The sequence below is a fragment of the Syngnathoides biaculeatus genome, chromosome 1 (assembly GCF_019802595.1).
Source record: "Syngnathoides biaculeatus isolate LvHL_M chromosome 1, ASM1980259v1, whole genome shotgun sequence".
Taxonomy (NCBI): Eukaryota; Metazoa; Chordata; class Actinopteri; order Syngnathiformes; family Syngnathidae; genus Syngnathoides; species Syngnathoides biaculeatus.
The window spans coordinates 15,913,917-15,924,123 of NC_084640.1; the positions used below are offsets into that span (position 1 = coordinate 15,913,917).

A 10,207-nucleotide genomic window follows, 5' to 3' on the forward strand; every position below is an offset into this window, starting at 1 on the left:
GTATATTTATTGGTATCGTTTCACAAATTCATAATTTTTTTTTTTTTTCTTGGTTCAAGAAACATTTTGAAGTTTTAAAATGGTTGGAATTCTTTAATCTCAAAATGTTTTATTTATTTTTGGGTCCATGGTATGCATCTATTTGCAATTTCTAAATGTTCATAATTATGTTAAACCGATTTTGAAGTGATTCAGTGCATATTGCAGCTGTAGTACTTGTAAAACTTCTTTTTGTGGGGGGGGGGTTATTGTGCGGCAGGTGACGGCGGGAATGACGTCAGCATGATCCAGGCTGCCGACTGCGGTATTGGAATCGAAGGAAAGGTAAATGCAATTGCTGGCAATTTCTCTCTTCCCCCCCGTTTATGGGCGCATACGGTAATTTGGGATCGCAACAGGAAGGCAAGCAGGCGTCGCTGGCGGCCGACTTCTCCATCACGCAGTTCAAGCACGTCGGCCGCCTCCTCATGGTGCACGGCAGGAACAGTTACAAGCGCTCGGCGGCCCTGGGCCAGTTTGTCATGCACCGGGGCATGATCATCTCCGCCATGCAGGTAGCGTACAGTTTGCCTTTTGGATTCCTTGGACCATTTGAAAGTACTTCTCTTTAACGTGTGCTTTCTATTTGTGTTCCTTTTTTTTTTTTTCAATTCCACTTTTATCATCTTGTTGGCATCACGCATTGCATTTACAATCCAAATTTTTCATCTGCATCTTAATGTTCTCGTGGGAGATTCAAGACGGGCATCACTGATCGGTGATTCTGTTTTGGGGGGGGGGTTCCCTTCTCGTGCAAATGAGCCACTTCTCACTCTTCCGTATCTCATCCGATTTTGTCTCCTTCCCCCTCAGGCCATCTTCTCGTCCATATTCTACTTCGCTTCTGTTCCCTTGTACCAAGGATTCCTCATGGTTGGGTAGGTGTCATTTTTTCAACTTCCCGTGCTGCATTTTTTTTTTTTTTTTTTCCCCCTGGCCTCGCGCGTGCAGAGGAAACGAGAGCCGCAGCCTGATGCGCTTTTCAGTCGTTTATCGAATGCGGGGAGAACATAAGCACGCTCGCACAGAGGCTGCTGTTGGCCCCGCCTCTTAAAGCCACACATCTTACACGCGGACACAACAAAACAGTATTTTCCATACATTTTTACATGGGAGGGCAGAGCGGCTTAATGGCATTTGTGTCTATTGAAATCGGGAAGCAGGATTTGCGATACAAATGTTTTGTGTTATGAGTATGGTGGTGGGATGAATTAATTCATATCTCAAGGCAGGTATTTTGTCTAATGGTACGCTGCATGCTTAATGCTACCTAACATATAATGCGAAATGCAACAGATGGGCTAATGCAAATCGGCGTTGACATTACGGTTATTATCATCATCATCATCGAACGACTTGAGCGCCAATTTAAATTCAGATTTTGCCCGTGCAAAATGGGCGCGATTTACAAAGAGCACCTTCGGACCCCCTTTCCATGCAGTTACGCCACCATCTACACCATGTTCCCGGTGTTCTCCTTGGTCCTGGACCAGGACGTCAAACCGGAGATGGCGCTTCTCTACCCGGAGCTCTACAAGGACCTGACCAAGGGCCGTTCGCTTTCCTTTAAGACCTTCCTGGTTTGGGTTTTGGTCAGCGTGTATCAAGGTACGGCCGTAAGGAAACATACCCCCCCCCCCCCCACGGGACATTTTTTTTTCTCAGTGTCTTAAGTTTCCAGCCGCCATCCGCCAGTACAATGCGTGTAAAAGGATAGTTCTGTAACGGCTTAAGCCGTGCAGCCAGTGGGAAAGCTCCGCGATTCTGCTCAGGCATGACTTCCTTTTTTTTTTTTAATTAAAGGCCGGCCGGCGAGGGGGAGGGAGGGCGGGCGAGGTTGGATTTGAAGAATATTGGTGGAGTTGCTTCTAAGGCAAATTTATTCCAGAGGTTGACGTGCCGGAATGCGCCGCGCTCAAAAGCCGTTGTGTCGTCAGTTCTGGGCCTGGTTAGCTCCATTTTGTGTCGCGTCGCGGCTAAATGAAAAGCTGGCGACATCAAGCAAGGCGCACACTTTGGTGCATTTGTTAACATTTCACACGAACATTAATAACTGTGTGCTAATACTTTAAATACAGAGCTTTTTATGTTGACCTTCTGTTGTTGAATATTTTCCGTCATGAACGGAAAATGTTAAATCCTTGACCTCATTTTGCTGTATACATATTTCAATATTTTTTTTCCCCAAATTGTGCTTGTATCGGTGATCTGTCACACTCCGATTCGAGCTGACGTCGGTTAAGGTTTGCCCTGGGTCTCCTGTGCCGCCGCCACCAGGGGGCATCCTGATGTACGGGGCGCTGTTGCTGTTTGAGTTGGAGTTCGTGCACGTGGTGGCCATCTCGTTCACGGCGCTCATCTTGACCGAGCTCCTGATGGTGGCGCTGACGGTGCGCACGTGGCACTGGCTGATGGTGCTGGCAGAGTTCCTCAGCCTGAGCTGCTACTTGGCGTCGCTCGCCTTCCTCAACGAGTACTTCGGTGAGAGAGCGAACACCCCCCCCGTTCGTCCGAGTGTGTGTTTTGTTTGTGTGTCCTCGTGCGCTGTTGTGGGTTCAACCTTTGACACGCTGCTCTTCTCCGGCGTGCGTGTGCGCCTCAGGCATCGGCAGGGTGTGCTTTGGAGCTTTTCTGGGTAGGTCATCTCAAGTCCGTCCGTCAAGTCACCGTTGGGTGTTTTTGTTCCGCGTGACATTCGCATGAAATTCTTTCGTTTTTGACTCCCGAGTGTCTGTTTTGTCTCCCGTCCATCCCGTTTGTTTTTTTTTTTTTTTTTTTTGTTTACGTCTGGCGAGGCGGCTACTTTGGCATCTCGTCACTGAGAAATAGAAACGTATTTGCCAAGTATGCTAAACGAAGCTAACGCATTTTGTGCATATATTACAAACAGTTTTTGAGGGGGTCCTTACAGTACATGAAAATAATAAGTATTACTTTTCCCCCCTAATCATTGGATGCTCCGATGTATACACGGTGCATACACAATTTACTTTTCCTAATGACAATTTGAATAAAATTAATTCATTTGAGTGGCATGGGGACAGCGATTGTTTTTTTTTTTTTTTTATAGTTTCAATAATCTCATTACATTTATCTCTTATTTACATTGTATTTTAGACGTGCTTTTTTTTTCTTTTTTTTCCTTAAAATATACATTTTTCAGGGTGCACGTTGCTGCGCTGGGTTTTCAGTACTTTCGTACTACTAGCTGACGAATGAGCGCGAGGCTGCCTCTGGCCCTTGTCGGCGTTTCTCCCGATTTTTGACTTGTTTGAACTTGTTTGTTCCTTCAGACTTGGCCTTCATCACCACGTGGCCTTTCGTGTGGAAGGTGTCGTCCATCACGCTGGTCAGCTGCCTGCCGCTTTACATCATCAAGTACCTGAAGCGCAAGTTCTCCCCGTCCAGCTACTCCAAACTGGCCTCCTGAGGCCCCCGCCGACGCCATCTCGTCACCATCCCGCGTGCGCTTTGCTTTGCCGGCGCCGCAACTCCTCGCTGCTGGATGTGGAGGTCAGTGACCCACTGGAGCAATCAGACACTTTTTTTTTTTTTTTTTTTTGTTTTTTGTTCCCCCCCCCCTTTTTTTTTTCATTGACATCTCAGAGTTTTGGGGATGACTTGAACTGAACGAGCAGAAAAAGTCAAAAGAGGATCTCGTCAGACATCATAATGGCCGCCGAGGGTGGGGTGGGTGGGTCGGGGGGGGTCACGCGCTTCAATTCGAAGCTCCTTAAGTGTTATTTTTATACTTTTTATATATATATACATTGTTTTAAGTGTTCTTTTTACTCAAGTGCTGTCGTTGTCGTCCGGAATGAGTTTTATCATTCCCGGCATCCCCCTTTTCGCATCTGTGTTCGCACATATCGTTCTTTCGTGTGTTCATTTAAAAAAAAAAAAAAAAGCAAAAAAGAAAGTTCCAGGTGAGATGTTGTAAAAGATAAACGGATAATCGTTATATTGGGGGAAAAACTTGCCCCAAAGTTCATTCCTGTGTGGTGGTGGCAGAATTTAGTGGAATGTTTTTCTTTTTTTTGTTTATTGTCCCACACTGCAAGTTGAAGCCGTTTGGCTGCTAATGTTCTTGTTGTTTTTCTTTCCATTCAAAATAAATAAAACGCGAAATGTTGAAGTTCTCCCAGTTGCGTTTGTGCGGCGTCGCCCTTTGGCCACCAGACGGCGACAAAGACTACATGTTTGACAGGCAAAACAAAAAAAATTGTTTGGTTGGCATAATTGGGAATCAAGAGGACTTTTGGGGACAGAAAAACACTATTTACATACATTTTTAAAAAAAACAATTTTCATTAATTTTATCAATAATACTGACACTAAATACACACTAAAACCTATATTGTTGCATTTGTTGATTTATATAGTTTTACTGTATATATTTTCTAGATATTTGTAATCTGCTGCGTTGATCTGCAAACACTATCAAATAAAAAGGAAGAAAATATCGAAATATTTGAAAATATTCCTGGTTTTGTAAACATTCCCAGCCACTTTTTGCAATGTTACTTTTGTGGCCACTCGATGGAGACAAACGCCAAAAGTTTGACATCTTGCAGAACTTGATTTTGTTGATTTATAAATACTTTTAGGGATTTTATTTCGCTCCAATTTGAATTCCTAGCTGTTATTATTAGCTGCTGTTGGCTGAAGCAGGAAAAAGTCTGAAAGCAACATCCTTGACTCTTTTAGTCCAAACAAAACTGAACACAAAACAAAACTTTGACCTTTTAGCTAATGATTGAATTAAAACAAAAACTAATTTTAGACATTAATTTTCTTGGTTTGATTTAAGTCGTGACTTGCTGAAATTGAAGAAAATATTGGGGCTCTTCCTCAGTTCTTCCCTTTTTGTTTTTGGCCTGCACTGTTTGCAACTGGTCACCAGATGGAGACAAACACCAGCATTTTATAAACGGGGTTTAATTTGTACTTAGTTGAGAGGAAAAAAAATGCTTTTTATGTATTGTACAACACTATAATAAAATATTAAGTACTGGCTGTTTTGACAAGATGAAGCATTTTTGAGGTTCCTGCAACAAGCTAACTTTAGCTGCTGCTATCTGGTGCCTCATCTTCCCTTAAATTAAAAAAAAAAAAAAAAAAAAGTGGCGTTTGGCAAGTAATCCAAAGCAGCCAAGGGGCAAAGCGACAAATCATTTCTACGCAGAAGCGAGTAAGACGAGGCGGCGTAGGGAAGTCGTTTGTGGAGGATGCGATGAATGTGACGGTCCGATGGCGTTTGACGTTTTCGCCGACGTTGGGGACTTTGCGGCGGGAGGAATTCAAAAGTTTCCCATTTTCAGAATTTCTCCGTGCTAAAGCGTTAGCGTGCGCGCACACACACACGCAGGCCACAATTGGGATGTAGAATTCACTGACACAGCACAAACGGCAGATGCGTGGAACATCTGTTGATTTTTCTTTTTCTTCGTCCCCTCCCCCTCCTCCGTTCTGCACTTGGATGAGTTTTTTTTTTTTCTCTCTCTCTCCCCCCCCCCCCCCCTCTCTCTCTCTGTTAGCCAAAAAGGGAAAGCTGCTATTATGCTATTATCCTATCTGGTTACTAAGCAGTAGCTAAGTGGCCGCTTTAGAGCAAAAAGCGTCCGGCGTCCATCTTGGGCGCTCGTTCGGAATTCCAAGAAGAAGGAAAAAAGTCCAAGATAAAGTTACTACTCATGATATTCCCTCGAAAGGCTCCGTGGGGGAAGTTTCAGGCCGGAGCCAAACGCTCATTTGCTTTATTTTCAACTTTGGGATCGAGTATGCGATGCTTGATTTTATTTAATTAAAATGAACTCTAGATGTAATTTTTAATGCTGGGACTTCCCCCTCATAGACATTGTCTTCCTTTTTGATATTCCTAAACGATCATTTAATATTCTGCCGCCCCTAGTGAGGATAAACAGTAAGGAAAATAAATGAGCGCTTGATTTTATATGTATTAATTTTTTTGGGATGATTTTTACCAAATATTTAAAATGAGTTTGTTACTTCATCATTGGCTGAGTCTTGCACTCTTATTTTTCCATGATTTTTAGTGTTGCTTCTTCAAATATTAAATTTGAATTTGCTTTAGTAATTTGATAATTTTGGAAATTACCATACACAATTTTCTGAATTTGTTGCTTTTAAAAATTGGTTTATTTTATTCTTGAATATCTATTTTGAATTAGCAGTACATACTCATATTTACATTTTTATAACAAAAATTCCATAATTTGCTAAATTACTAATTCCGTTTATATATAATCTATGGTTATTTTTTTACTTAACTTACCAGTATTGCTGCATATTTTATCTTTTGACTTTGAGTAATTGCAAAAAATATTTTTAAAACATTTTTATTGTTGTACTTATAGGTTTTAAATCTTTTTTTTGTGGGCGGGGTGGTATTCATTATTTTTGAAAGTTTTGGTATCATTTTGTCAACTCTTGGTTTTAAATATTTAAAAAATCTTTTTTTAGTTTCACTACATGTTTTTATGTATTTTAGATATTTACTCATGTATCAAGTAAGTTATATTTTTGTGAATTTTTGGAATTGTCAGCACACGGACCATTTTTGCAAGTCTTTTCCCTTTTTTCTACTGCCCCCTGTTGACTGGGAGTTTAAACTCCAGCTCCTTTTTGATCAATTGCGTGTGTTCAAGTCCTCTTCAATGTGCGTTTTGTTCACGATGGTGTCCATAAATAATACTAATTCAAGTCTGTTCAAATGTTGCGTGAGTCAGGAACAAGCCTCCAAAAATTGTTCCCCCCCCCCCCCCCCCGCCCCCCGCCGCCCCCAACCGTCCTTCCTGGGCATGAGTCACGCCAGCAAACTTGTCTGCTAACCATTTGCTTGCGGTGCCGCCGCCGCGACACCGAAGCGCTGTGTCCGGCTCGGAGCCTTCGCGCCGTACCCTGCGGAAGAAAGAGAGGAGTTAAAAAAAAAAAAGCGAGAGAGAGAAAGAAACGAGGCTCCTCCCTGTCGCGGGCCGTTGCCCGGCAGCGGCCTTCACAACAGGAAATGCGGGATTCCGTCATAGCGGCCGGAGAAAAAGGAGAACATTGATGGGAGACAGGAAGAGAGAGCGAGAACGGGAGGGAGGGAGGAAGAGAGCTTAGCCGCCGAGCTAAATAAAAACACTGCCAGACCTCCGCCAAGGCCTGGCCGCACTTGTCTCAATTTGCCCGTTCGAGGAGGAAGTCGGCGAAACGGCCCGAAATTCAAACGGAAGTCTTTTTCCTCATCTCATCTTAAGCGTGGCACAAGCCCCCAACGACTGACATAGACAATCCTAGATGACCCCCAAAGACGGGGGAGGAAGCAAATTTCATTCAATTTCATTTCTGATTTAAGTGAAGTGGCGGCGGCCAACCAAAGGAATGTGATGAAAAATAAATAAGTCAACGGATTTTGCAATTTCACACTACTTTTTGGGTGCCCAAAAAGTGGTAAAGATCTGATTTTTTTTTTTTGGGGGGGGGGGGGGGAGGCATCCTTTATAATGTAGATGAACGAGAACGCGGTCGAGGTTGGCTTTGTTGGACAATGGAAAGCTTCACAAGTGAGCACTGACGACCTTTTAAGGGCAAGTTGCTCTTATTCTTCATAAAATACACATTCATGAAGTTTTTTTTTTTTTTTTTTTTTTCTTAAACAGTCGCCAAGACAAGCAAATGTTGAGTCAGCAGCGACGCAGGCAGAACTTTGCTTCTGAACGCATGAAAACATCATCAAATGTTCCAAACCAGACTCGACGTTTTATTTTGGAGGGACGCCCGCAGTCGGTGGGGAAATAGTCTAAAAATGCAGTTCTTAGGTCGGATGAAGATCCCGATTGGATGGGGAAGAAGTCGTGCGGGATCCAGGAACCTTTGAGGCGTCCGCCAGGTGCTTTTCTTGGTGGATCCACAGGAAATTGGGAGGTCATTTCCGTCCAAACGGGAAGCACAAGCGTCTCAAAGATGCTCTCCTTAGATAGGAACAGGTGGTCGCACGTTTTCGCTTTAAGCTGCCAGTTTTGGAGACAATTCCAGGTTTTAAAAATCAGAACTGAACCACAAAAAAAGTTCCATGGACCCATGCTTTGCATGGAACAGGAAGTTGGCCATTTTGGTCCCAGGCAGCTCTAATTTTCAAATCAAAAGTTTCATCACTCCGCATGAATGAGGGTTGATATTTCCGTCGTAAAATGCAGCCTGAAAAATTCTCAAGGAAAGCTGTCGAAATTTGCACGGGAAGTGGGGAAATTTGGGGGTGAAAAGCGACTATTTTACGTGCTTGAAAGTTAACCCGAGGCTGAATTTGCACAGATCGACGTCGGTGTCAATCGGATAAAGAAATTGAACAGGAAGTGTTCGCGTTGTGGCTTGAAGTCGCCATCTTGAGCAAATTTTCCCTTCCGTCATCGTGAAAAGGAGGCGCGAGGGCCCCCTCGTTGACGCGATTGTCGTCGTCATCGTTTGTGCCCTCAAAATGTTCTGCCCTTGCGTCTCGGGACTTTGTGGTCTGTGGTGGCAGTCGTCATGGTGACAAAATGACCCACCCCCACCCCCACCCCCCACACCACCATACCTCGCCGTGCCAGGGCTATTTATGAAGAGCGCACAAGTGTGTCGCGCAGCCCGTGAGGACCCCCGGCACGCAAACGAGAGATTTTTTTTTTTTTTTTTTTTTTTTTTTTTTTCCCCCCATGAGGCCAAAGATGCGACAGTTGTGCTTTTGAGGGGACCGAACGTCTTTTATGAAAGCGGCGATGCGCTAAATTGCAAAATAATACCGAGGCAAATCATTTGCTGAGCTCGTCAGGCATTTTGCTCTCAGCCAAATTCAATTCAATAACGGATCGACATCAGGAAGAACAAAAAAACAACAACAATGTGACTTGGAGGCTGGCATGCGGACCTCGTGCAAGGGAGAACCACAAGGAACAAGTCCGAGCCCACTGAAATCTCTGAAAATATTTTGCACTGAATTCTAATGCAGTCGTGCCGCCATTTGGACATTTTTGATCAAATGAATCTTTGTCAAAATGGCTTCCTTTCCTCAATATTTTGTACATTACGCCACAAACTGATTCCGTTAATAAACTTGCATTTAGAAACAGGCAGGTCCAGTGAGAAGATGTGGCCGGCGCTTGAGCAGAATCTTTGGCGGCGGGTCCGGACCCGTCCGAGTCGAAGACGGCGCGCGTCCCGTGACGGCCGCCTCGCTGTTTTGAGCGCAGCGACGGCGAACTCGTTGGGCGCCGTCGTCGCTTGCGAGACTGCCGCAGGGGGCGGCGCCGTCCAACGATCACGATCACGGTTCTCTACATTTTTAAAACCAAAAATTTTAATAGTGCCTAAAACGGGAGTTAAGACTCGGGGTCACGTGATACCCTTTTATTCATTTATTTCAATCATATTCCTTTTTATTGTTAATTTTTGGTATGAATCTGTTGCATTTATATTCACTTCATTAGTATACATTTATATTTACGTAAATGTGTAATTGATAAATGTACAGTAAGAAATTTTCTTTTAACTTTTATTACATCTATTCCATTTTGTATTGAATTGTTTTATATTCATTTTTCTATGATGATGTTTTATATCATGTTTTCATATTTGATCACTACTTTTTGCTAAATTCATTTATTTTTTTCTCCTTTAATTGTATGCATTATTAATTCATTTAAATGAAATTATTTCCTTTTATAGTAGGGTTAGCAATATTTGGCTACAAAAGCTAAGCGATGATTTGCTCTTCTGAAAAATATTGATTGATTCGCATTTGCCAATATGATAATGATCTTCATTTTATGATCTTTTGTCCTCCTCATTTTTTCTAACTGCATCTTTGTAGAAGTTCCTGATCAGCTGACTGCACGTGCTCTTATTTTTTTTTTTTTTGCCCAGTTTCAATGTCATTTTTATTTTTATTTGATTTATTTTGAGCTCATTAAGACTCTCTGCTGTTGGTAATTGTTTGCATCCGTCAACGTTCTGGCCCGGTTCTTTGGACTCGGTGCTGTTTGTTGCCCCCTCCTCCGTCCAGGATTCCCCGCCGGCCTCTCTCGTCCCCAGCTGCGTCCAAAACAAAACAAAACTCGACACAACAATTCAACCCCCCACCCCCTCCCCCCGTGGCTGCGCGCGCACCCGCCACGGACCTCCACCGGAT

The 10,207-nt window shown here is 43.3% G+C and overlaps 1 protein-coding gene across 2 annotated transcripts in view; it reads left to right on the forward strand.

The window, feature by feature from the left end:
- Positions 1 to 10,207, forward strand: part of atp9b (ATPase phospholipid transporting 9B) — a 33,369-nt gene that overhangs the window by 20,287 nt on the left and 2,875 nt on the right. Inside the window, exons 22-27 of one of the 2 annotated variants that reach the window (XR_009795468.1) lie at positions 260 to 324; positions 399 to 554; positions 853 to 917; positions 1,481 to 1,647; positions 2,317 to 2,520; positions 3,333 to 3,552. Coding sequence is in view for 1 of the 2 variants with exons in the window: in XM_061823068.1 (XP_061679052.1) it covers positions 260 to 324; positions 399 to 554; positions 853 to 917; positions 1,481 to 1,647; positions 2,317 to 2,520; positions 3,333 to 3,469 (794 nt within the window). In the remaining variant the exon portion in view is untranslated. Of the gene's footprint in view, positions 1 to 259; positions 325 to 398; positions 555 to 852; positions 918 to 1,480; positions 1,648 to 2,316; positions 2,521 to 3,332; positions 4,175 to 10,207 lie in introns of those variants that run through there. The other variant, XM_061823068.1, reaches the window with a different exon arrangement.